At 49.0% G+C, this 27878-nt stretch overlaps 1 protein-coding gene across 2 annotated transcripts; it reads right to left on the minus strand.

Annotated features, from left to right (window-relative positions):
- On the minus strand, positions 1-27241 carry WAPL (WAPL cohesin release factor). 2 transcript variants are annotated; one of them, XM_061550549.1, is made up of 22 exons: positions 27054-27241; positions 24210-24931; positions 23155-24081; positions 22179-22495; positions 21323-21455; positions 20889-21016; positions 20326-20418; positions 20001-20189; positions 19084-19275; positions 16531-16667; positions 15092-15203; positions 13169-13468; positions 11711-11822; positions 11469-11572; positions 11233-11309; positions 8593-8762; positions 6290-6405; positions 5500-5652; positions 3168-3566; positions 2261-2351; positions 1452-1547; positions 1-996 (listed from the first exon to the last, which is right to left on the minus strand). In XM_061550549.1, the coding sequence occupies exons 2-22, from the start codon at positions 24910-24912 to the stop codon at positions 806-808; spliced, it is 4740 nt and encodes a 1579-aa protein (XP_061406533.1). In that variant the 5' UTR covers positions 24913-24931; positions 27054-27241; the 3' UTR covers positions 1-805. The 2 variants fall into 2 exon arrangements, with proteins under 2 accessions (XP_061406533.1, XP_061406534.1); XM_061550550.1 differs by lacking the exon at positions 27054-27241 and adding an exon at positions 26693-26718 and having other exon boundaries at positions 2261-2349; positions 3167-3566.
- Positions 27242-27878: the final 637 nt, after the last annotated feature.

The raw sequence follows: 27878 nt of genomic DNA on the forward strand, positions 1-27878 counted from the left end.
CTTCCCCACCCTTCCCCATCTCCAAAAAAATAACTTATTTTTAATAACTGGCCAAATAGAGTAAGAATTTCTCTCCCCATCCCCTCCACTAACCAATTATGCAAGCGTTATCGTTATCTCCAGTCCACTCCACACCATGTCTACTATTCACACAAAAGGCAGGGCTGTTTTTTAGATAGCAGTGGCCATCATAGATGGCCATTCTGAAAACTGCAACAACCACGGACTGCGCGACACAGTAGTTCAATATCACCGAATGCAATGCAGATCCATAGGGAGATAAGTGTGCGCTCACAAAGGCATTTTTATTTTTCTAAATCTGTTTAAATACCTTTAAGCCACACGTCCATTAAATAAGTAAAGCAATAATTAAACAAATTCCTTTATATAAATTCAGAGAACTCAAATGGTATTCTTTAAAATTGTACTTACATAAAAAGGGATTCATTTTACATATCTGCTACCAACTTGGGGATAGAATGACTATTTTGCCTTGAGCTTACAAGAATAGATTTTAATGGCTTACAATTTTCAGGTCTTAAAAGGAAAAACAATGCATTATTTTAGCTGTACACGTAGAATCATCATAGATATATCACCTTCAAAAACTGTCCACATTACTTTTAATTTAGTCAATTCAGCACATTGCACACTCACAGTCTACTCTAAGCAAATCAACTGCACAGGTAGGTCACATGCAAATGAAGATTTGACATTCCAAAAACTAATGCAAACAAATGCAGAATGGACCTCTGTCTTTGCAAAACTGAGTGGAACCTCGCACGAGCGTGGATCTCGTTGGTCGCTAGCGACTGGGTACGACGTAGACCGAGCAAAACTCAAAATCGCGGACGTCAAGCAAAAGCGCGACGATGACACGTGGGAGGGGGGGGCCAGGTGGTTCAACGGCGGCAGTGGCGGCGGCGGGTGCTAGCAGCGCTCCAGACACTCGATCACGCGTGCGATAGACTTCTGGCCCGTCGTGCCCACGGTGCTCTGCAGCAGCAGCAACAACAACAACAACAAAAAGGTACGCTCGGTCACGCGCGAGGAATCAAAACATTAACGCGGGACATCGGGGACACGGAGATGGCGCGACGGCATGTTACTACGCTTCGTTAACTTAAAACTACACGCGCCAATGTTTTTTTGCGATAAGCTACAAATCTCATGAGCCTTTGTGGGCATTTGATAGGAAGTTTATTGATTTGCAGGCACTATCGATTCTGCATGCTCAACAAGCGCAACAAAATACAATTTTAAAAAATTAAATCATGGTAACGACATGATGGGCAGTGAACTGTTGCACGTCAAACACGCAAGGAGTGCATTCTAGCGCTAAAGTCACCATTGTCTGTTCAACTCTAAGGGACGTACAGAAGCTGCACGTGAAGTTTCACTGCCAGTGGAGAAGCATTTAACCACGGTTGGGAATAAGAGTGAAGTCTCACCGTGAGGTTCATGAAACACAGGAATTTCTGCAGCATCTCCGTCATACTTGAGAAGTCTCCCTTGGGCAGACACTCGCGGATGGTCTGCACAGTCGTCTGGTGGCGGCAGGAAAACGAACGTGGGTGTGGGTTACCGTGTGGAGGAGCGCGTACCGGTGTGCGGCTGGAATGTATGTGTGTGTGTGGTTGTGTGTAGTGGGGAGCAGGTAGTGTAGCGGATACTGCGCTGCACTATGAATCCGGGGTGCCAAGTTCCATTCCTGCTCGCGGCCGACACCAGTGACGATTATCTGAACCGGTCCTGGACCTCGCCTAGGTCGGCTCAGTCTCAAATGAGTACCTGGTGTGGTGTGTAGTAAACATCACCACTGGGGAGACAAAGGCTGCCAGGCATGGTGCTGGTCACCCACCCCCTTGTGTGCCGTGCCGGCCTTCATAGGTGCTCTCTAAGAGCACTTACCCCAACAGTCTGTTAAGGTTATACGGGATGTCTTTGTTTATGTGGGGAGCAGTAGTGTAGCGATTAGCGCACTGCGGCGAACAAAGTTCGATTCCCGCTCACGACGAACACCAGTGACAATCATCTGAACCGGTCCTGAGCGTCCCCTAGGTCTACTCAGCCTAAAATGAGTATGTGGTGTATAAACATCGCCACTAGGGAGACAAAGGTGGTCGGGTGTGGTGCTGGTCACCCACAGGCTCGTGTGCCGGCCTTCATAGGTGCTCGCTAACAGCACTTGCCCCAACAGTCTGTTAGGGCTATACAGGGGAGGGATCTTTGTGTGTGTGGGGCTCTTGAGTGGACATACCGGACTCTCGTGGCACAGACAGCCAAGCACAAGCGCCGTGTAGGATGCCACGATGCAGTCCTCCATATGCTTGCCCGCTTGCGCCAGGGCTGTGGTGACATGCAAGGTGAACGCTTACAACACCCATTGCAAAACATCTGGTTATCCCGTCTTTCTGATAAGAGCATTATACAATTATGTCATGCTTTGTGCGAATAGTTTCCACATGTACGATTATGGCGCTATTGCTTCAATTTGGTACAAATAACGGTGGTGTGTGTGAATTTGAACGCCGCATACAATTGAAGTTTTAGTTTAGTTTTCAGTCCCGTCAATCCGCTGCTGGATGAAGGGCTCCCAATGTCATTCCGTCACAAAGTTGTTTGACAGTATCTAATCTCGCTGGTTGTAGGTGCCCGTGACCTGTTCAGATATCACTCGCCACAGATGTCAGCTGTAACTGGAGATCATTACACAGGCAGCCGGCTCATAGTGATAGGGACCACTGCCACTGTGATCAGTTTTTTATGCATTTGACGAAGGTCTTATGAAATATTCTATACGCAGAGGGCAAGGGCTTATTTTATCAGGTGGAACAGGTCATTGTGGGCTCGGGGCAGCAGTATAAGTCCAGTGTTTGCATCCTACAAACTTAAATGAGCCTCCAATTTCCAGTCCTATATAAAGATCACCACGGCGAATACGACGGGTGCATGCCACTCAATTGGGTGGTTTATAAACAATGATAGCTGGCGCGTGAAGACCGAATAGTGCAGTGTTTTGAAAAAAAAACCCTGGGTCGAGCTACGGAAAGCAAATGTGGCTCAAGAACTTAGACGCGGTAGACCTCTGCATAGTCCTGGCCACAAATGAACTCGGCTCGAGAAACCTGCGTGCGTGCGTGCTTCTCTCGCGCCACGGTCAAACCTTTTTTGAGGGTGTCCATCTCCTCTTCCTCGGCGGCCGCTGCCGCCTGCTTGGCCGAGCGGATGTCGCCAGGGCGACCCGTCCTCCCGGGCTCCGGCGACGCCTCCACCCACTCGAGGCCACTCTCCGACTCGTGCCACTCTCCGTCGGGGTCGCTGCCGCGGTGCGGCTGCTTTTGCTGCTGCGTCTGCTGCTGCTGCAGCTCCAGCTGCTGCTCCTGCTGCGTCGTGGCCGTCGTCGTTGACGAGGGCAGAGACGCCGACGACGTCGTCGCCCCCTCTGCGGCAGGCGCTGCCGCTCCGCCGGGTTGCGAGGAAGCTGCGGTTTTCATCGCGCCCTTGATGATGTCGTCGGTTTGGGTCTCGGCCAGTTGGGCTGCGTGTTCCCGCTGCAGGTAAAGCTGCGTGCACGCGGGGGACAGAAAGAGGCGTGAGAGTGGCAGTGTCCTGTGTGTGTGTGCGTTTTGACCGACCCAACGTTCAGGCTATACAGGGGGATCTTTGTGTGTCGACTGTAATCCCTATCCAGGGCGCATGGGTGCTGTCGTCATGAGCACACTCCGCTTTGTGGTTCGGGTCTCGACATTAAAACCCAAACCAACTTCAGCCACCCACTGGCTTGCATTGCTTTGACCAACACAGGCCATCGGCTAACGATTGTGGGCGTGGCATCGCGCAGAGGAGTGGGAAATTGTGTTCTGATGCCTCATTTACATAATCACCCCAACAGAGCGCTAAAATTGTTCATGTAACGTCATCCTAAATGCATCTGACGCCGGATGACCTTGTGTTTAGCTTCGTGGTTCCCGACATTGTTTCTCATGTACCTCCCGACGAGACATATCAACTGTCCATTTTTATAACCATTTACACAAATTAACACTGAAGACATTGAGTGACCGCCGCATAACAATTAACCCTCGATTTAAAGCTTTCGTGACTGCAGGGATTCATCTTCTTGGTTCTTTCGGTAAAGTCACGTAGAATGGAAATAATAAAATAATAAAAATAAAACATAATAAAGACAGAGTCTGAATGACTCAGACGCTGTCTCCCCGACAGACCTGGTCTTCACCTGAGGACGGCTGCTTGCGTTGTGGCCGAAACGTCGTGAGAATTATTTTATAATGTTTTATTTTTATTATTTTATTATTTCCATTCTACGTGACTTTACCGAAAGAACCAAGAAGAACAATTAACCCGCTTACAATTTAATATTCACACTTCAGCAATGCAAAATAAAATCCCTTGTTCAGTTTAAGCCGAGTCACCATGACTGAAGCAGGGGAAGAAGGCTGAGTTCACTGGATCTGGAAGGCTACAAGAGATTTTGAGACCGGCTTGAAAAATGTTATATTGTATACGTGATATGAGAGTGCACTCTTAACAGAGCACATGGATTTACCAAGATGAACAAGATCATGGGTTCACAAAATCCCATGCAAGTACGAGCTTTAGAACTGTTAATGCATACACGTGCAGTAGCAATACTTAGTATTCTCACACCACCATATCCCACGTCAAAATCGGAATATTTATCCTGGAGAAATCCGATGAGCTATAAAGCTCTTCACAGATGTCCAGTCGGGGTGGATCAGAAAGAAAAATACATAAAACTAAAGGAGTGTAAAGTATAGGAAACCAAAGCAAATCAATAAAATTAAATAAATCAAAAAGATAAAATATGCAAGTTGATATTGCATCAATCTTGACTTAAAGCTTTCGTGCCTGTAGGAATTCATATTCTTTGGGTCTTTCGGTAAAGCCACGCAGATAGAAAAATAATAAAATAAATAAAATAATAACAATATCACGACGTTTCGATCGCAACACAAGCAATTGTCATCAGCAGCTCTCCCGCTATATTTTTCACCTGATGACGATTGCTTGTGTTGCGATCGAAATGTCGTGATATTATTTAATTTTTATTTTTATTATTTTTCTATCTACGTGACTTTACCGAAAGACCCAAAGAATTTGATATTGCATAAGTACATCGATTCCCAAGCTTGGGAAATCCAGCAAAACAAAAAAGTCCCAGACCATACGAAGACAACAGTCCCCTCAATACAATTTCACTCTTGAAATGTGGACAAGGATGAAAGTTACAAATCATATTTGCAATTAAAAGAGGTCACGTGACCTCGTGTACCCCCTAGAGATGTCACGCGCAGGGTGGGGGGAAAACCACTGTTCTGAGCTCAGACAACCACGAATGCACGAGACTTGACCACGGGATGTGGGTGGACCCAACCTTGCCACGAATGTCCCCATCGCGGCACAAAAATAACCAACACGGAACACGGCCAGCGCAACTCAAAAACCGCGCGGTACCTGCACGAGGGCTTCCAGCGCAGGCACACAGCAGCCCGTCCCCGTGTCGGCGATGCACGACGAGTCAGCCGAGACGCCCTCCGTCTCCATGGCGACGAGACATTGCCTGTTGCGGGCGCTCAGCTCCACCAGGTTAACGAGCAGCGCCAGGCCCTGGGGGCATGGAGAGGGTCCGGTTTCAGCCCTTGCTGCAAGTTTTAAAACAAGCCACTGAACGATGTCCAAATGACGATGCTTCTTGCGAGACCTCGGGGTACTTTTGTAAATGTCGTGAATGTTGCCGAAATAAACCTAAACATAAATGTGAGAGCGTGTGGCTTCGGATCCCTAGGGTTCAGGTTAATGCATGTTGCTCGGAAAGGCAGAAGATAGCAACAGTTTGGGGAGGCCTTCATCCATCATGGCTGATTATGAGAATTATAAATGCATCAGCCTCAGAGCAAATGACGAATGCACAAGAATCAGACAAACGTGACATTTTTTTAGTGTTCAGTGTAAATGGCCTAAGTATCCGAGGCTCTGAAAAACCAGACCTAAGCACCTTAAGATTCTATGTTATTTCCAAGGTTCAAAGAGTCAGACTAAGATAATCTGGGTGTTCCTGATGTTCGGGGTTCATGCGCGAAGTTCACGGAGCTACAAAAGGCAACGTTAGGACCCTAAAGCCGTTCAGTTAATGCCTGACGTGCACGGGCAAACAAGGCTGCGTGTTTTTAAAAATGGAAATAAAGTTCCGTGCTGCGCTGTGGCAGTGGGCGGCTGGCTGGAGGTGGCGGCGTGGGGGGATTACCAGCACGCGGATGTCGAAGCGCTGCTCGGCGGGCAGGAGGGAGGGCACGTGCAGCACGCAGCCCAGTACCGAGCCCACGAGTCGGTCCTGCTCGCCCGCCTTCGTGCTGCCCCACTCTGCACGCACGCACGCACGCACGCAAAAAGGGGGCATTATGGCCCTTGGTTGCTCAGAAACTTCTTCGCTACAAAGTAAAAAAGAAATGTTTTTTTTCCCTTTTCACTAATTTTTTCAAATCCTGATTGTGCTGGAGACGTCACGTCGTTAAGCAAAGTATCCGTTCGGAACTCTTAGACAGCAATGCAGGCTTTCCATGTTAGAGAATGGCCCGTGGAAGCAAATATCACGGAACTATTTCTGAGGTCCCTTCTAGTGACCTCTTGTCCACATAATAGGTGGCAGCACTTTCCCACCCACCCTGCCACACAGTGATGTCAAATGTGTAAAACAGATATTTTTAGTGCTCATAGCTGGAATTTAGCAAAGTGTCAAGAACCAATGTAGACATGATGGAATTAATGCGGTCACTGGTGACCAGGCTGAGACTAGAAGCTCACTACACTAGAGAACCCTGCTTAATCACAGGCACCTTGCCTGGATTTCAAGGCCAGGCTGTCAGTGGTGCCATCTGTGCTCTTGACTTTTGAGCCACCAGGCCACATTTCCCACGGCATCATCACATTCACAACCGGTTTCATTACAGATGGACGAAATTTAAAATAACAAATAGTTTTTGTACGTCCATACAAAGGATGTGTATCAAGAGCTGTCTGACAAGTTTGACGTTTCCCTAATGAGAAAAAATATATAAATATTACGGCCAAGTGCTGCAAAGAACACATTCCTGCGGAGGGAGCTTCTAGGAACGTTGGGTTGCTCGGTCAATGGCCAGGGTCAACAGCGGCATGGTGTATTCCGCAAATATGGCGGCATGGTGTATTCTGCAAATATGGCCGACTGTGAGGGCGGGCACAAGCCGGCGTGAGTAGGTTTAAAACATTGAGTTTTATAAGGGCATCACGGGATGACCAGCCCCTCCCCACCCAGCCCCACCCCTCTCCACCCAGCCCCACCCCTCCCATTTTTGGATGCACGACGGACGGACACAATAATCCCCTGTGGGCTGGTGTAACCAGGAGGTTCCTACCAGTATCAGGCCATGGTGACATCACTGCACTGACTAGTGAATGGAAGCAGGGTCACTGCAACATTATCGTGAGAGTGCAATCGTGGCATGCTCGACTGTTTATTTCCCATTGTTGAAGTTTAACTTGTGTCGACCAGCCCAGGACACAACACAACCCGAGTGTGTACGTATGAGAGCTACTTTATTTTTTGGGATTATTTCTAACTTTAAGCTCATTCTCATAGAGCAATCTTAAGTGTGGTCTGAATTCTTTGTAAATTGGCTTCCATGTTTGGTCAAACGAATGAGGAACTGACATCGGCATTACATCTAAATAAAGCTGTGCAGACTAAAACGTTGACTTTCTTCTCAACAATTTCCCTATTTTCCAGAACTTGACCACTAACACAAGGCCTGTTTAGACAGCCCTCCAAACCTCGTGCCAGCTCCAGGCACAGATAAGGTAAACAGTTGGATCGGGGTTACATGTGATAACACCGCCACACTCACACCCCAACCACTACAGATTTCTAAGGAGGCACTCCATTTAAAATTTTGGTCAATCACAGCTTTGCAGTTCCAATTTCAAACCGCTTCACGCAGTGCATTGTAAGAATAGTTAAACCCTATAACGTAGGTCTAGAGTCCAAGAGACCGACCCCAATGCGGTGTTTTGGATACCCACGTACAAGAGAAATTTACATCTTATTACGTAAACGTATTTAACATGCCATCTTATGTGAGCAAACATACAGCTATATTGATTGTATGGGTCCTTCCTACCAGACCCAATCATTAGAAACAAATAAAATATTAACTATCCATCTTACGTGAGCAAACAGTGTTATTATATTCTTGGTTCTTTCGGTAAAGTCACGTAGAAGGGAAATAATAAAATAATAAAACGTAATAAAATATAATTCTCACGACGTTTAGTACGTTTAATGTTTATTATTTTATTATTTCCCTTCTACGTGACGTTACCAAGAATATGAATCCTTGCAGTCACGAAAGCTTTAAATCGAAATTTAAACAGTGTTATTGTTTGTACAGGTCCTTCCAGACCACAATCACTGGAAACATGCAGCATATTTTGTGGCCCCATCCCAGGGCCACGCATCACGTTGTGCCCGGCGTGCCGTCACGTGGCACGGCAAATCGTGCGGGCGTGCCGTACCGTTGTCGTGCGTCAGGTTGAGGAGCACCCCGAACGATGCGCGCAGGCAACCCTCGAGGGCCTTGAGCAGGGGACTCCACTCCGCGCCAGCATTGTTCACGGTCCCCTCTTCGTTCCTAGTCTCCGCTCTCTCTTTCCGCAGCAGCAATACCTCGCACAGGCCCAGAACTCTGCGTACGGACACCAGGGACAGAGATCCCCCCGTATACTCATTGCAAGGTTGTTTCGGCAAGGGCTGTTGATGACCACCTACTGATGGTGCTGTGAGCAGCACCACACGAGGACACCATTGTCTACCCAGTGCTGGTGCTTACACCCTCGCACCAGCTAAGTTGACTATTAAGAGGCCAGACCAATTCTCACAAATTCCAATGGCCGGGAACTGAACTCAGGTCGCTCGGTTTGGAGTGCAGTGTACAAAACACTGGACCATCTCCCCATACAACAGACATCCACAGGATGTTTTTTTCAATATAATTTTTCTTGCATTATCGATACATAAAAGGTGATTATTAGTTTACCAACCGTAACCAGTGTAACCAAGTATTCAAACACACATATTCGAGCTTAAAGAGGCCTTCATCCAGCAGTTGACTGACAATGGGCTGTAAATGTATTTTATATACACATATTACTACTATAATAAACCAAGAATGTCTGTGTGTCCCGCGCGTGACATCATTCCACATGCCGCACCCCCCCCCCCCATCATTAATATTCATGAGTGGGTGGATTTTTAAATCCTTTATATTAAGTTCGCTTGCTTGCTTGCGTGCTTGCTTACGACCGTGCAAATCTTTCGGTCGTTTTTTAACCCACTTCCCGTGATCCAATCGAGCTGACATTTTGCACACAGACTCGTTGTGCGAGACAATTAATGTTCGTGAAAATTTTTTCCCAAAATTTTACACTGTTTAGGGAAAACAAATTAAATATTTAATTACCAATTGCTTAATACTGGCAGACAATCATCTGACCCATAGGTGGCAGCCATCTCAAGCCAGAGGACGAGAGGACTCTAGCCGCCACGCATATAAAGGATTTATAGTGAAAAACTTTGTTTTTACGGGTTATACTTATTACACTCGCACAGAAGGTCAAGCGGAAATACAATTTTTTAGCAAATTCGCTTTAAGTTTGACGTTTCTTTTTTGAGAGTGAATCTAATAAATACTTTTACGCAGCAACACAGTGGATTTGGCGTCTTTATTTCTTCAGCACTTGAGACAAAAGGTAAGTGTAATTTATGCTTCTACATTATGGTAAAATAGACATCGATGATTTTCCAGATATTGTATCGATTTCCAATTTATTTCAATCCCAGCGACCGAAAGCAGAAGAGAATAAAGTATCAGAGCAGTGAATTTGAACAAATTGGAGGTCAGTTATATACAGTGCTACAGTGACATGAAGTGAGGTGTTTTATGATGTAGTTTTGTGCAAGATTGACTGCCATTAAATTTACACAAGCTACAATTATACTCTGCTCAATTTTTTCGTAAATATTACAGCTTCCGTCCTAGGACGGGCAAAGAAGCTAGTACTTATATATTCTCTTTGGAATGGGCTGTCTTGACTCATTATATTGGAACGCGCCATGCAGGGCAATTTAAAACACGTGCCAATCGGTTGGATCATTACTAAAATTTAATTGGATTGGTTAGTGGAATCGATAATCGATTTGTAAATTATTATAAAAAAATCAAGAATGATAAACAACTCTCTACCAATCTAGATTTGAAGTTTTCGTGACTGCAGGGATCCATACTCTTTGGTTATTTCGGTAAAGTCACGTAGTTATAAAATAAAATTAATGTAATCGACGTTTTGGGCGCAACACAATCGTCCGTCATCAGGTGGGACAACCACAGCAAGAAACAATTGCTGAAGTGGGCAAAAGGGCTGCTGTGACAAGAGGCTATATAGGTAAGAGAGGGGGGAGGAGCCAGGGAGGAGTGATAGAGAGGATGAGGGTGTGGGGTAGGGGGAGGAGAGCTGCTCAAGGGATTAGGAAATGAGCAAGGCAAAAGTGAGCGAGTGGGAGGCTGAAAAAACTGGAGATGCGGATATGAAGGCAACACAATAAAGCAGTTAAGGTTTTACCTGGTTAATAACATCCTTACAATGATTGTTCAATTTGTATCCATCTTCTCGGTTGAAGTTATGTCTATGTTTATATATCTGGATGGCTTCATGAACAAACCTTTGATAATAGCCCGAAGGTTTGCAGAGTACCTTGGTCTCGGAAAAAACTCTACCACTCACATTTTTCCTCCTTCCTACCCGTGTGTGTACTGTTTTTAGTCATCCTGAGTGATTCCTTCCATTAGGTTCAGGTTCTGTGTTAATGGTGTGAAGTCAGGAGAGATATGCTTTCCGAAAAATTATCCCGTGTGCAATTCCACAGCATACGTACATTGCTGCTGAATGAGCGCATTGCAGTCATGCGCACCATTTCCACAACACAAGGAAATTAACCTTCCTAAACGGCTGAATCTCAATGCGCAAGCATTGATCGAGCAAGCTTGCGCGTTTTGTTTCGCCGCTACAATCGCCAAATCCTTAAAATCACAGGCCATGTTGTACACCACGGTCTCCTGCATTGGCTGCAACGCATAAAATAAGAACGTTGGAACGTACCGGGCTGTGGAGACAATGAGCTGCGAGTCCTGGTACGCAATCAGGTATCCCTGATTCTCCGGATTGTGCACGGTCACCTGTGGGAGACACCACAGTTCACAAACAAGCAAAGCGGTGGTACCCCCCCCCCGCACCGCTAACACACACCGCCACTTTCAACCCAACGGGTGCAGCGTGTAGAGTGAGAAAAAACGCCGGCAGAAGGGACGCCCCCCCCCCCCCCCCCCAACACGTACGCTTTCCAGGACTCGCAGGCACCGCTCGGCACCCCGGAGGGAATCAACCAGCTTCTCCTCCGCCGCACGGTCCGCGCTTCTGAGCTTCTCGGCGCAGTCCGCCACTGTGGGGGTGGTGGGGGGGGGCAATGCAAAACAATTGCGCGAGAGGCCGTGACCCCCGACACCGCAAACACCCGTGACAAAAAAGTGTGCAAAAAGCCCCGCCGGCCCCTGTTAACATTTCATCGGCGACGCGATACCTTTGTCCACAATGTGGTCGAGCCCTCCGAGGAGGCGGAGTTCCTCTTTAAACCAGTCTCCCGCGCGCCGGGAGGTGAGCGAAAGCAGGGTCTCCATGGCCAAGTGTCCTGTCTGCACCGTCGTCAGTCGCACATCGGGTGTCCAGGGCAGCAAGGTTTAGATGCGTTGGCGGCTCCGTAATCGGACGTAATCACGACCACTTTCACCGTGACTGTGATCGGCTCGTTTTAAACCAGGCGTGTAATAATTCATATTCTCGTTAATATCAATTCCTACGAGCACAGTACGTTTAAAGAATCGATCGTATTGATTATACTTGGTTTATTAAAATTTGATGCAAATGTTCCATGAGGTTCATGGTCAGCAATGGACGGAATGACAAAGAAAATTTGTGTGAGAAAGACAGAAATTAAACGGTACGATAGTACAACGGACATCGTACATACAAATAACTAATTCTTGAATTATTGCGCGATTCCAAACTGCGACAATTTTTGAAATCGTGAGGGATGTTCACAGTTAAATGCCTATTTTAATGGCCAATGAAATAAGTATATTTTTATACTGTTTTAAATTCAGTCTTTCTTAATACACCATACAACAAATTTAATCAATAGCGTGGAGAGGTACATTAAATCAATAACTACCATCAACAGAATTCCTTTTTCATTTAGCAGAGATGTAAAAAAAAGGTGCAAAAAAATCACTACCCGGGTCTCAAAACATGAATTTGATGACAGTCACAAGTGGCGAGATGTTAACTCCCTTGTCTGGTATGGAGGAGGTTGTGGGTTGATCCCAACCTTGACTCCTGTATATTTGGAGTTTGCATGTTCATTCTCCACGTGGTCCACAAGTAGAATCGACATGCTTTTAGAGTAATTGGCTGCTCTACATTTCCACAATATAAGTCACTTTGTTGAACTAACCTTTGTGGCCAGGTCGCTTCTGAAAAAGAGCTACATAGCTCAGTGGGCTTTATCTGCACCTCCCATTTGCATAGATGGCTATGTACGACGCAAAAGAAGTTCAATATACAAATAAAAACAAAGATTCCCCGTATAGCCTTAACAGATTGTAGGGGCAAGTGCTGTTGGCGAGCGCCTTTGAAGGCCAGCACGGCAAGCGAGGGGGTGGGTGGCCAACACCACGTCCAGTCGCCTTTGTCTCCCTAGTGGCGATGTTTACACATCGCACTAGGTACTCATTTGAGGCTAAGTCGACCTAGAGGAGGCCCAGGACCGGTTCAGATAATCGTCACTGGTGTTGGCCGTGAGTGGTAATTGAACCCGGGTCGCCAGGTTCGTAACGCAGCACGCTAACTGCTACACTACCGCTCCCCACCACATACATACAACATATATACACACACACACACCTGGTAAAAAAAAAAAAAATTTTGCTTTAGGATCCACAGAGTGGACACGCTTGCGAGGATCTCTGGCGCCGGCTCTCACCGTCATGTTCTCCAGGTCCAGGTGGCGGTTGTGCACCTTCTCGCACAGCTTGCGGATCCTCTCCCGGAGTCGGTCGCCCTCGCGGATGTCGGCTGCGCGAGCTGCCGCCGCCGCCCCCCCCCCTGCACCCGCCACTGCTCCCTTCCTCCCGCCCGCCTCTTCCTCGGCCGTCCCTCCGGCCCCACCACCCTCCATCTCCAGCAGGCGGATGAGTAGCTCCAGGCAGCCACGGTCCAGGTCCATGTTGAGTCGGTCGCGGCTCAGCACGTACATGAGGGCGGCCGTGCACAGTGCTAGGTTCTGTGTCGCGACGGTCACGGCGCAGCGTGCAAGGCGTCAAGGGGCGATAGAACGGAAAATGTCAATTTCAAAGCAAACACAAGCCAAACACAAGCCAAAGAAGGGGGAAGAAAACCCACGGACATGCGTGGTTCTTGTATGGCTTTCCCACGTGAGTTTGTATTTGGAAGTGTATAAATGGTATTATAAAAGCTGACGGGTAACTGAATCAATCTTTATTTTACGTGCCAATATCGCCCTCAATAAAGTGGGCATCGGTGCACATTACAACAGAACGAGAATGGTACAGTGGCATACAGGGGCATAACTGTCTGTTTGAAACACATATTTACAAAGTGCCATTTTGCTCTCATTTTCGTCTCCAGATTTTGGTCAACTGTTTAATAAATTTTTCATCTTTTTTCAATTGGGCAAGTCTCCAAGAGAGACCAAACTTTCTACGAAAAGTTTTGCCCGTATTGGATCATCTTACAGAGAGTTACTGCAACCCGTTACGGACGGCCAGAGCAAATACATGAACATAACTGGCATTGGCTGTGTCATGGGCGGTGGAACGCGAGGTTAAAGCATCACTGGGAGGCAGGTAATGAGGTGTGTTGAAGATGTCACAATTCAATGCAAACTGATTTGTCATGTTTTTAACTTGTTGTCATTTTAAAAATGCATCATTTGTACAGTTTTGTCTGCTCCATTAAACTTAAATTCAACACGAGTATATCATTTCTATACACTTTGTATGGATCGTAAATAATTCATTCTCGTCGTCACAATTTCATGCATTTATTGCGAGTGCAAAAGTCAATTTTAATTAATCAATAAATGCCTCATTACATGGCTAATACCTAGGCTGTCTGAACCAAGTGTGGAGATTTATCATGAGCCAAGATCAATTTACTGCTGAATAAAGGCCTCCCCCCAAAGCTGTCACCATCTCAAGTGGTCCCTCCCATGTATAAATCCACCTTGCAGCTGGCACATGACAATGCTATCGCTCGGTCTCCTTCAGCTTAATGGAAACAATTATTATCGTTATAAATGACGTCATTGCAATGATTTCATAAAAATAGAACGAGGAGTGACGCCATATTGACATCACCCCGGCACGCTTGACCGTGCTTTTTTTATAGTTTTTTATTGTTTCGCTAACGAAGCCCTAAGTTCTTGTGATGGCCAGCCAGAGACACAGACAGTTATTGTTTTTGGATCGAGTCTTATTTTAGATCATGCTCTGTTATTTCGCCGACAACCAAATCGACCATGATGCACCCAATCTCAGCGGAAATTGAAAGCTACGCAAGGTTGAGCCCAGACAGTGCTTGGATGGACTACCGCCATGCATAAAACAGGTGTTGTAGGTTGCTGTGGGGCCACATTGTCAGCAAAAGGCAATGCAGCAAAATCTATTGTTGCCTTGCATTCCGTTCCAACGTCCATCTCCACAAGCCCGCAGTGACCAGCGGCAAGCGCGGTAAAATAACGCCGACGCACTGCGCTGCATTGTGGCTGCCCTCCTACAGCACTGGATTGACAAAACGGGTCGTGCTTACGTGCTTCGTAACACCAGAAAATAAAAACGTGGAAACCATGGGAGGTTAGCCGGCCGAGGGTACAGACGCGGGTTACCTGATTCTCCTGCGCATCGATGAGCAGCTTGAACACCTTTGCCACCTGGCCGTGAGCACGGAGGTGCATTCGGAAGCCAGGCATTGCGCATTTCATGGCCAGGCTGATCACACTGCAGGGCACATTACAAAAATATTAGCACAAATCGATTAAAACATCCAGCCTTTTAAATGTGAAAAAAAAGTTCATAAAAACCATGCATGTGTGTGGATTATGTAACACTTTTCAATGTGCATTTGTCTTTGAAAGTATTTAATTAGCAGTATGGAAGTTCAATAGAGGTAGCTGACTCAGGAAAAAATGCATTGGCAGAGGAGTAAATAGTCCACTAATCTTGATTTTGGGCACTGCTTTCAATAAGTCCCTCAGAGCAACACAATTTGATATTCAAGTTTTGTTTGTATTAGTTGATGTTTACACATCAGTGCCCTCATGTTACAATCGGGGCGAATTCATAAAACCTGAGTTGGAAAGCATAAAAAAATGCAATTCTTTCTCGAACTCTCTATATTTCAGTTACAGGAAGATATTAACATTGGCGGTAAAGTATTGTCAGCTTGCACTTCTGCAATCCAGCCAAGTTGCCCCTTACATCTCATACAATAGCGAAAATAATTTAATATACTTCATGTCGAACACTAAACAGATTAAGTGCTTCGACACAAAGCAGTCCGAATCACTCACCCACAACAATAATAATAATGCAATTTATAACGCGCGCAAATTTGCGGACATAACAGCCGCAACTCAGAGGCGCGGAGCCAAGCTCAGAGTCGCTTGAAAGCGTGGCTATAGAGGTGAGTTTTTAAGTCTCTCTTGAAGGAGGCGATTAAGGTGATGCTGCGAATGTGCAGAGGGATAGTGTTCCAGACTGTTGGGGCTGCCACAGAGAAGCGGCGTATAGACGTGACCATCCTGGATCTTGGTATCAAGAGGAGGTCGTGAGTCGTGCTGCGCAGGCACCTGCCGTGTGCGGAGCTGCAAGTTGTCAATAATGAAGAGAGGTACGGCGGGCAGGCAGATGTATGATTATAATAGGGAGACAATAAATCGTTTTGCGTCACAATCCCCCTACACATGCATCTAAAGTCAGGCTGCGTAACCCAAGATCATGTGGGGCCATTCCTGACCCATGAGCAGCAGGAGTCCGCGAAAGCTCTGCAAACGACTCAGCAGGGCTGTTCACTGCGCGCAAGCTATGACGCCCACCGCCGTTCACGAACGCTGACGTCGCGGTTGTCAAACGTGATGCCCCCCCCTCGCTAATTTGACGTCACGCGGGGGGGCGGGGGGAGAGCTAAGAGACCCGTATGCCCCCCCCGCTTTGAAAAAAGGCTGCACACTCCTGGTCTGTGGAGACACAAGTCCACTTCAATGGTCGCAAGGCTGAGCGCCAGTGGTGGGGGGTGGGGGGGTGCATGCGGTGGCGTTGGGCCGACCTGAGGCAGCGGGTGCTGAGAGGCTGCCGTGGCTTGAGTCCGCTCATCAAGTACTCGACGTCGTCCGTGTACTCCTGCGTCTCTCCGAATTCCAGTACCTCGTTGAAGTGCTTTACCTGCCGCACCACCGTGTACAGCTGTGCATTGTGGGGGTAGGGGGGGTGGTGCACATTACAAGGAGGGCAAGGCGCAATAAATTCAAAGCCACCTTGGCTTGAAGTTCTATTTAAATAAAATAATGTCTCAATACTCCTCCCTCCAGGAGGTTCCTGGATTTACATGTTCGGTCAATTCGATTTTAAGAAGTGTTCTATGTGTGGGAGGCAAATATAATTCCCGGAGAAAACCAATCATGCATATAGAAAGGGATAATATATTCCAGTATCTGCAGAGATGGGGTCATGAACCTGGTTGCTTATTTCCAGCATCTGGGCACCATGCGACCCAGAGGGATTGGGAATTTCACAAAATCACGTGATCTACCTACCCCATGCATCCGTAGTGCTAGATTACACAACTAGCTTAAGGCACCTTCCAGTTATGTTCGAGAGATTGCCAGTAAACAACTTGAATATACCATACTACAGCTACATTACAAAACGGCATATTTCACTATACATAATCAGATTGATACGGTCGCTATATTTAAACAATTCTTCTGTTGTATGTCTTTATGTCGGTATGTGCCACTTTGAACAAACCTTATACAAATCCATATTTTTGAGGCTACATATATAGATTTGGTATTGATTGAAAAACCACATGCAAGCAGACAACTTTTTTTTCTACGACCTTTCTTTGCCGGGTTAAGGGAGCGAAACAAAAAACGTGCTCATGTGGACCACAACTTTCAAAATCATGGAATGCTTACATACTTATGTAGACTAAAAGATCAAATGTGTGCTGACCAACCATCAGCCGAGCAATAAGCATCCCTAGCAATGGTTGGGCCTGCATGAAGTCACATGGGAGCATCAGAGAGCCGAGTGGAATGTTTGATGCAAAAATGAGAATGACCGATTGAATGGAGACTGAGATTGGGTTAATGAGTATTAATGAGGAATGCGTGATTGGATGAGGTAAGATGAGAATGAATGATTGGAGGAGGTAAGAATGGAGTTGAGACCGAGCTGAAACGGTGACCGAACCGATGGGGAAGATAACCCCAACTGTAGGACGGGCTGCCCTCTCGTATCGTACAAGTTAGGCAAGTAACAGTGCATTGATTCATAATTTAAAAGCAATTTTTCTCCATCACAATATACGCAATGATTGTACAGATGAAAAACATTTACAATGTATGCAAATTATATGTAAAGGAAATCTATATATATAAAATCGCAAATCTGTCTGTCTGTCTGTGTGTCGCCGGACCAGTACGCAGTTTCATTGGACGAAATGTGAGGGATTTGCGAGACACGATTGGTCCGGCGGTTGCCCCTGGAAACGGGTAGCGGCGCATTCGCTGCGGGGTGGACGCCATTTTTAATTCCCGTAAAAAATATGCGCACGCATTAACACGCGACTCTGAGGTAAATTCATCAAAGTTACACGTCCTCTTCAATGTGTGCAATTACTATTATAGGGTCGGTAAATAATAAAATTATAGCGATTAGACAGTATTATTGTAGCGCGGGGGGGGGGGGGGGTGACGGCCCCAGTACCCAGCCTCAGCCGGGTGGGCAATTTAGGTGAGGCCGGAGGCTCTGCACGGTACTAGGCCTCGACACCCCACCACACTATAGGCCGTACATATTACTGCACAGCGGCCGAGGAGATCGTGGCTGGGGGGGGGGGGGGGGGAGGGCAGGGGTAGCAGCCCATCTGTGTATATATGTAAGGTTATTAAGAAATATATTTTTCACCCGGGCAACGCCGGGTACTTATGCTAGTGGTGTAATATGTAGGCTAATGGAGCGAACGAATACTACAAAAGCCATAATAACAAACAATACAAAGGCTGCCAAAACGAGACAAGTGAATCTGTGCTTGAATCGAATCGCAACCCCAAATCAGTGGAGGGTGGGAGGGGGGTTAAATCGTTACACGCCAAATATTTAAGATAGACAAACCAAAAGAGCATCGTCACTTGCCTCGTGACTTCATACAGCCACATGGCCACACATGCCATTGCAGAATGGACAGGCAGCACATATTTAACACTTTCCCATTCCAAGATGTCTGCAAGTTGCAGGGTGGGTCCCGTTCACTGCTGAATCTTGGAACACGCAAGCGGTTAGCGCTCATTTTATTTCGAGGCATAGCGCTGCTGTTTTTAAAGACATTTAAGCTCCATTATAGCTGGTGCCAAACTGTGCTACACGCCCTCCCGCATGACTTTTTACTTCCGATTCTGTTCGAAATCAATTCCATTCCGTTCGGAATTAGAAGAAAAACTGATGACGTACACGTATGTCAACCGGAACAGGAAAGGGTTAACATTATTTACGACGAGAAGACTACTGGCATTGCCCAAAACAAGAGTCAGGCTCTTGGAGGAGACCCGTCTCTCTCTCGTCAGTGCCACGCGTGCGCGCGCCTTCCCCCCCTCACCTCCTTGTCTTCCTTGTGGCACTTGAGGGAGGAGACGCCCTCGTCAGAGTCCTGGCTGGGCCAGGCGATGCGTCGGAGGCGTGCGGGTGGCGGCGGCGGCGGTTCCTTGAACACGGAACCCTCGCCCTGCTCGGTCTTGCCGCTGGGCGCCATTCCCACCTGCTCGGCGTTGCCCTGCGGAGCGGTCGCCTCCTGGAGCGGCCGCACAGCCGGCGGGGTTAGTCGACAGCTCCACGCAGCCACTGCCCACAGATGAAGGTGCTGTGGCTTTTCTTATTGAGTCCATTTCGCACTTATTATGGCACCATCATCATTCGTCACGATCTATCCGATGCCGGATGGAGAACTCGCCAAGACGTTTGCACCTCCGATGGCCTTGCGATGGAAAAACAAATTTTGTATAGCTACTGCAATAAAGCCAATTTCATCGCTCCATATCCGTGATAGGGTGCATTTTCACTCCTTTAGCTATGGCACTACCAGCAATTAAATGTGCCTCTGCCAGTCGGTGTGGAAATATATACTTCATGACTCTTTTCGGTGAAAAGACATTGTTTCCACATGGTTATACCAAGTTTTGGAGAATTTAACAAAATCACCCACTCACAGTAAGCTTTCCTTCAATCTCGACCGGGAATACAATTGCTTGTGCTGGCTTGTGAGGAACATACCCTGTAGGCCAAATTGGCCATAATAAATATTAAACACACAGATGCGATAGGTCACTGGATGTGCAAATGACATTGGCTTTAGGTGTGAATATACGCTACATTTGCAATATCAGAGTACGAAGAAACACTTGTCAAATGAACATCGCTGCCTAACACCATCCACGACAAAAATAAATTATCGATGAAATTGACGATTGAAGAAGATGCGATGCATTTCAGAAAATCAAGGGCGAGTGAGATAATGACCGCTGGGTGCTGCTTCTCCTCCCCCCTGCGCGTGCTGCCCTCTGGGGAGGCGGCGTCCGCGCGTCTCTCCCCGTCCTTGCCAGGCCGAGCCTCGCCCTCCCGCCGGCTCTCGAGCTCGCCAAGGCCTCTCCGCTCCCCCCTCTCGCGCTCCTTCTCGCGCTCCCTCTCTCGTTCGCGCCCCACGGAAGCCTTCGGGCAAGAGACAAGACGGCGGACATGAGTCCCGGCGACGCCGCAACTCCCGACGCGCACGCTGCCGTTATCGAGTGTGCGGGGGGGGGGCTCGCGGACCCGAACGTTGCGTTTCCGCACGAGAGACACTCACGGGGGCGCTGGACGCGCGGTCGAGCCGAGGCGCCTTCATTTCCTCCTCGGGATGGTTCCAGTGCCGTGCGTTATACACCGCCTTCCCAAGCGGCTGCACCATCGCGCGAGCACAGCAACACGACAAGGGGGTGCTCAATGTATCGCACGAGCAATATGCACCCATGGGTGTGTACACCATAGTATCTTCATCGAGGATATATATACGATGTGTAATTTCACAGTATTCTCCGACTCACGGAGGGTGAGAATTACTCGGAGGCATGAGGAATTGCAGACAAGCAGGAAAGCAGCCAGGCGATGAGCCAATGCCAAGGGGAGAAAATACAAACTACACGCAGAAAAGTATCCAAATCAAGAATTGAACCCAGGCCTTTCTTGCCATGAGGCTGTGTTGTGTGTAGTCAGGGAAGATGGAAGCCAAATAAGATCATAACTTGAATGTATTTTTCTCTCATCAACATAAGTTCACATTTGTGTCGAACAGCTTGGTGACACAAACGAGGTACAATACAAGTGGTGTGTGTGTGTGTTTTGGTTTGTTTCTTCCTCTAGAGGCCTCACCTTCTTAGGGCTGTGAAAGATGAGTTTTTTGCTGTCCTCGTTCTTCCTCTCGGCGTTGTGTTTGGCAATGCTGCCGCTCCGGGAGCATGCGGACCAAGCACCCTCCTCGCTGCTCGATTCCAGAATGTCTACACCCGCAGCATAAACAACACAATCAGCTCTCTAAACCACTCTTGTGTGGCAGGGAACCCTTCAACCCATTCTGCTAAAAAGGCAGTTGCAAATGCAAGCTACTTCAACTGCAACATACGTCTTGTGCCAATATCAAAATTCTGGAAATGCTGGCATTATTTTTGGGCGTAAGCCACACATGACCGGATTACAGCCTTTACTTAAAACCACCCATGACGTAGATTAACAGCCTTGCCCGGTATAAAACGCACCGCACACCACTCGCCCCACGACAAAGCAGCACACGCTGCAAAGACACGAACCGGTGTCTCTGGAGGTCGTGCTCTCCTGCGAGCTCTGCAGCGAGTCCTGCGACGCAGCCACAGTGCTCGACGCCTCCTCGGTTGCATCGGTGCTACTGCACCACCAGTCCGCTGCACCTCCCCTCGCCTTCACCTGAGGACGGCAGTGGGTGCTCAATGTGTGCAAACCACGATATCATTACAGCATCGCCTGCGTCAGCTCGTCAGTCCGAGCACATGAGTAATTTTCATCAGTGTTGAATAATGGATCATTATGACCGGAGGGACCCAGGGACGTATGGTACTTAATACGAGCTCTGCACACACTCAATGATATTTGACAAAAAGCCATAACTGACATTTTGTCCAAACTTAGCTCCGAGACTCATTGGTGCTGTTCTGGCTTTACCTGGGAATCGTTGGCAATGGTCCCGGGCCTTCCCGAGCCCTAGTTGCCGATCCCCCTGTATTTTGCCACGTTGGCTCAGGGCTGTGCCGCAACGTTGCTCTCTTTCTCTTTTTATAATACATGGGTCACTGCCCAAAACATTAGCTTTTTAATATACTTCTGTATACAAAAACGCGTGTTTTTAACGAGGCAATTTTTTGATTAGTCACTTAATAAATCCCTTAATCTTTTACCTAAAATTACTTTGGTAACAGAGATTTCACATAATGGCCTTCCACCAAAACTGAGAATACATCTGACCATATGTGGCCATTAATACAACCAAAAATTACCTGTACATAATACAAACTGCGGATCTCAGTGGTTATGCCCTTTGCGCTTTGCCACCTCACTAAAATTAAAACCAGCATCCAACAAAAAAAGACGAAGCCATGGACCAATTTCAAGGAGCAGAGCAGGACCATGTACCTCCACTGTAGGGGTGTCCTCCCCCTCCTCCTCCACCATCTCGTCGAAGCCAAAGTACTTGATCTTGTAGGCGGCGCACGGGGCAGCACCTTCGCTGGAGCCCCCCTCCTCTCCGTCGGAGTCGTCCTCGAAGCCGAACATCTCCAGTTTTGCTTGCCGCTTGCTGCTGCTGCCGCCACGGCCCGAGGGCCGGCGGGCGCCCCCAGCGGCGGCGCCGCCCCCCCGCACCGATGAGGGACCCCCGGCGCCGGACCCAGCCGCACCTGCGCTCGCCTTGCGTACGGCCAGGGCCGAGTCGACAGCCACCACCGGCGGAGCTGCACGGCACACAGGGGCACGGCGTGCGCGTGACGTGAAAACACGTCGCTGGCAAAATGTGGTTGGCGTGAGCCCTCGTGCAAAGAATTCAATTAAATGGGGCCCTTCTCTGTGTAATAAAACAACACATGGGCCCCCTCCAACCTGTGAGCCCCGGTGCAGTTGCACTGCCTGCACACTCGATAGTTATGCCACTACATGCCATGAAAGTTCAGTAATTTGTCAAATTCCACCATTTTGTAATTGTCAAAATAACAAATGTTAGCTACTTGTGATAAGCCGTGAGCATTACAACATTAAAATCCGAGAACTATTTTTGTTTAAAATATTTTTCCCATCTAGGTCAGTGTAAACCAAGGTCACATAAGTTGTTTATCACAACTGGCCAAATTATTTTTCATGGAATCATCATTATCCATGATCAACTGCTGAATGAAGGAATCGGCTGCCTTTTTGTCATTGGGGTTGTCTGACCATACACTTCACCATGCTGGTCAGTGCGGGTTGGTGATGCGCGGGACCCAGGATCGGTTCAGACATGATTCACCCACAGATTCTAGATGTGGCTCGGAATCGTGGGATGTTGTACAAAAAAAATACAAGACAAGACCTGGGCCCATCGTAACAACATCATGCCAAACACGCCGCACTGCCTCACCCGTGGCGGTGGACGGCTTAGGGGGCTCTCCCACGTCCTGCAGAGTGACGCCGGTTGGCGAAAAGAACGAATTGGGCAGCGTGATTGGGTCCCGGCTCGCGCACGCCTTCGGAAACGCCACCTCCACCTGGGGGTTCCACGTCAAATCTTTCTGCGACTGCGGTGGGAGCTTTGGGTCTCCGACGAGCAGGCCATCCACCGGGGAGTCCGATTTGCGGCCCGCACGGCCGTACGTGCGGCAACTGCTGGCACGGAACGAGAGATCCTCATCTGGTTCGACAGCAGTTTCGGCCGCCTTTGGAGGCGCGCTCGATGCTGCAGGCGCTTTCTCCGTGTCAGCGTTTGCACCTTGCGCAAAGTTGTCAGGCTTTGGCTTTTGTTTACCAGCCGTGGACCCTTTGTCATTTGAACCTTTAGTTCCCTTAGTCACAGTTTTCACTACTTCCTCTGCATGGGGCTTCTTGGATGGCTTTTCAGGAGGTTCTTTCAAATTAGTTTGGCTCGTGTTGGAACTCTCTTTTCCCCTTTTGGCAGTTCCTTTGCTTTCACTGCTCAGGTTCCTTTCTGCTTCACTATCAGCGAGATTCTGTTCTGCTTCCAACTTTGGAACTTTACATCTTGTGCTGTTTGTAGCATTGTGTTCCGGAACGTTAGTGGATTCCAAAGCGACACTGACGTGATTGCATGAACTGTCCTTTTTTTGCCGAGCTGCATCTAATAGATTTTTGGTATGATCTAATGTCTTCGACGGTCGTTCGTGAGAGATGGCAGGTGGCTTCTGCTCCGTGACAGTCTGAGAGTCCGGCTCCAATGCTAATTCATCCGTCATCTCCATATCATTGACTGGCCTATCTTTCTCTATTGGGCTTTCATCCTTTTTTGCATCCACAGTAATGCCCTTTCCTGCATGCCACAGCTTTCCCTTGCCTGTGGACAAAAACAGTTACGGAGGAAAACATTACAAGCATATAAACAAATAAAAATTCCACAACATTTGACATCATGAAATTTAAACAATTATTATACATCAGCAACATATTTAAAAGCACACCAACCTGACAAGGCTTTCGGATACTTATCAGTCCACGACAAGAGGCCATTCTGATTCTCATTCTCCTCATCACTGTCAAAAATGTCTTTCATGCAGGAGAATCGTGAGTTCTTTCTCGCCCCCGGGTTGTCCCCGACGCCCTGGGTACCCCCGTTGCTTGGCTCCGCGGCTTTGGACTGAGGCTTGAGCCGCGCCTCTCCGCTCGGTTTCGCCGCCTGCACGCCGCCCCCAGCGCCACCGCGCTCTGCCTTGCTGCCACACGGCGCGGCTGCCGCCTTCGCCGCGTGGGCTCCGGCTCCTCGACCTCGCCCCGGAACCTTCGCCTCGTGTTTCTGCTCCGCTTTGCCGCGGCCCGACGCGGTGGGGGTTGCCGCCGTGGCGGCAGAGGCAGCGCCGCCAGCGGCGGCGGGCTGCCCTCCGCCTCTCCCGCGCCGGGACTTGGGGCGGCACGCGGCCTCCGCTACGGACGCCTCGCACGAGTCGCTGTCGCCCGAGTCGAGGCGGCGACGCTTCGCCGGCACGGCGGTGGCGAGGGCGGTGGCCGCCGACGGAGTTGAGGTCTCGTCGTCTGTGAAGGCGTCGAGCGCACGCTCCCGCCAGCCGCCGGCCTCGGGCGATACCTTGGACCCCAGGAGCTCGTCGAAACGCGATGGGGCGCCAGGACTCTGCTGCTTGCGACTGTAGGTGCGTCCATATCGCGACGCCATCGTGCACACCACACGATTCCTTCGTGCACCAGACGCCACCGGCAAAACCACACGAGAATTAATATCACCAGCAGATGAACCTCACAGTATACTCCAGGAAACAGGACACTGTTCTTGATGTACCTTACAGCCCTTGTCAAATAAATGCTAGATAAGGGTTTCCCCATGCTGTTACTCGTCGTAAAGATTATTGATCTATACCTCACCATGCTCATCAGTGTGGGTTAGTAAATGGGGGCCCACAACCGGTTTAGACATCACTTACTACTGATGTGAGCCGCAAATGAATATCAAACTCAGTCGCCGAAAGCAATGTGCAGTGTGTGCTAACCACTGCACACAAAACATCTTCATCTTAAACAAAAAAAGTGATGATTTCCTAAACCAAATCTGAAAGAAAAACAAGCCCTCTGCACACGTGTGTATGACAATGCATGTGCTAACTGCAGGATCGACACTTGGCACGATGCTACACATTCCCGTGGGAGGGCCCCTAAGTCCGCAACATTTGTGTCGTTTTAAATTTTAAACACCAATGGCTGCATTGACATTCGAACCAAACATGTACGACCTGACCCAACACAGCTGTAATCCGCTTCGCTTGATCTCCTTGTGAACACAACAAATAAATCCTATGTTAGATACCAGGAAAAGCCTATCCGAGTGAATTTTTCTTTCCTGGATGGATCTTGCTGTGGGATGTTTTGCCAAATTCTCTTGTGGGTATTTCTGCTGTACGAGTAAGACAGCTCCGAGCGATCTCCCGCATATGTTTGAAGCACAGACTCCACTGCACGGAAGCCTACTTTCCAAATAAATACATCCTGCTATTAGTACCACCTCGTTTCAACCCAAGTCCATGTCCCATTCACATACATGAAAAGTGTAGATATACGTAATCCTGCAAGCTGGCTGCGACATTAAACCTTTTCTCATTCCCAAAGCTTAAAACTTATGTTTGAAATCTCAAACCACACATCTTAAGTTTAAAAAAAAATATTTCCTCGGTCAAAACGTACGACTACACCACCGCTTGCAGCCAAACCATAGTGGTTACGAACACAGTACGTTGCGTCCCCTCCCATCATCTGCAAGCGCAGACCAATTTCTCTCATCTATAAATGATAAAATCCCAGCTGATGGGGGCACACAGCGTAACATTGCACATATGACATCACCTTGAACGACCCCATCAAAAATCAACGCAGTCACCCACCCAACCACGTACATTTCACAGCATTCAACGCGGCGCCGTCAGTAAAGACGAGCACGGTCTAAGTGTGACCACGACTTGAAGAGTCGCTGCTTCTTCTTCTCGACATTTACCGGAGGACCACCCCCCACACACACACACCCAAATGCCTCTTCCTCAAGTCAGTTTCGCCCTCCACATGGCCGTGTGGCCACGGGCAAATCGTGGAAACTGTTCGCCCCGCGTCGTCTCAAGCAACGCAACGGGGCCCAGGGTTCTCTAAAATTATACCTAAACCCAGCGTTTACAAACAACGTACTCTGTACACACACACATACGTATACATTGCTACATAGTGATGTTACTGTAACAACGAGGAAGAGTACACTGCGATACGAGCAGATTTGCGATGCGTTCCATAAACATCTACAATGACAGCAGCATTTTCATCCGAAACTGCAATTACGATGACACTTCAATCATTTACGTACGCCACAATGTACAACTGTATTCGAACCCCACTGGCTCTGGATATCGAGCGATTACTTTGCAAAGGTTTCAGCTTTCGCGACGTGTCACGAACCGTACATTTCAACACATCAACTCGAAGACGGCCACACGCCCGCAACTTTAAACTATTTCCCCCCCAACCACCAACAGAACCCCGCCGCCGTTTGGCCTCGTGGCCACGGTACCCGGCCAAAGTGTCTCGGCGTCGCATGGGCTCTCATCCCTCAAGACACCGAGGAGGAGGAGAGGGGGGGCTGTTCCCTGCCCCCCTCATCTCGCGTGGGTCCGCTGGGGCCCTCACTCCCTATAGGAATGAATGGGGGCCCCGCGTTGACAGCGCGCCTCGACTCGACGCGGCGCGCTTTAGGCCGCGGCCGGCGCCAACCACTGACGCGACTACCAACTCACAATAATAAACCCTCAAGTTGCGTGCGCTCACTTGTTAAGGACGCTGCGCGCCCATCAAGGCTTCGCTCCCGTGGTGGTGGGGGGGGGGAGGAACGCGACGAGAGCTGGCGAGAGAGAGAGAGGGGAGGAAGGCGCTGGTCAAAGCTGCAGTTGTTGTTTTCACGACGACGAAACTGAGCGACGCCAACTCGAGGCGGCCGCTCCAAGAAAAAGTAAGGGGCTCGGCGAGGGGGCGGGGACTCGGGCTGTATTGGGCGGGGCTACGCGGGGATGGGCGGGGCTACGGCGGTAGGGGGCGGGGCTACGCGGGGATGGGCGGAGCTACGGCGATAGGGGGCGTGGCCACGAGGTGGAGGGCGGAGCTACGCGGGGATGGGCGGGGCTACGGCGGTAGGGGGCGTGGCCACGAGGTGGAGGGCGGAGCTACGCGGAGCTACGCGGGGATGGGCGGGGCTACGGTGGTAGGGGGCGTGGCCACGAGGTGGAGGGCGGGGCTACGCGGGGCTGGGCGGGGCTACAGCGGTAGGGGCGTGGCTCCGAGGTGGAGGGCGGGGCTACGCGGGGCTGGGCGGGGACTACAGCGGTTGGGGGGCGTGGCCACGAGCTGGGGGCGTGGCCACGAGGTGGGGGCGTGGCCACGAGGTGGAGGGCGGGGCCACGGGGGCGGAGCGGGGTCACGCGGTGTAAGGCGGGGCCTATCGGGAGAGAGGCGGAGCTTAGCGCGGTGGAGGGAGGGGCCGTTGGCGAAAAGGGGCGGAGCTAGAATCGAGGAGGCGGTGCCGGGGGCGAGAGGGCGGGGCTAATAGTGATAGGGGCGTGGCTTACCCCAAGAGGTCAAGAGCATGGAGGCGGAGTG

This window comes from Lethenteron reissneri, chromosome 12 (assembly GCF_015708825.2).
Source record: "Lethenteron reissneri isolate LAM-NWPU_2019-01 chromosome 12, ASM1570882v1, whole genome shotgun sequence".
Taxonomy (NCBI): domain Eukaryota; kingdom Metazoa; phylum Chordata; class Hyperoartia; order Petromyzontiformes; family Petromyzontidae; genus Lethenteron; species Lethenteron reissneri.

Bases quoted from the DNA above. Each gene is read 5' to 3' on its own strand.
- WAPL (XM_061550549.1), bottom strand. From the start codon at position 24,912: ATGGCGTCGCGATATGGACGCACCTACAGTCGCAAGCAGCAGAGTCCT. The intron at 19,276-20,000 runs GTCATTATCTCA...CGGCCGCTCCAG, and splicing joins AGGAGAAGCAGCACCCAGCG to GAGGCGACCGCTCCGCAGGG. The intron at 11,310-11,468 runs GTACGTGTTGGG...TGTCTCCCACAG, and splicing joins GCCTGCGAGTCCTGGAAAGC to GTGACCGTGCACAATCCGGA.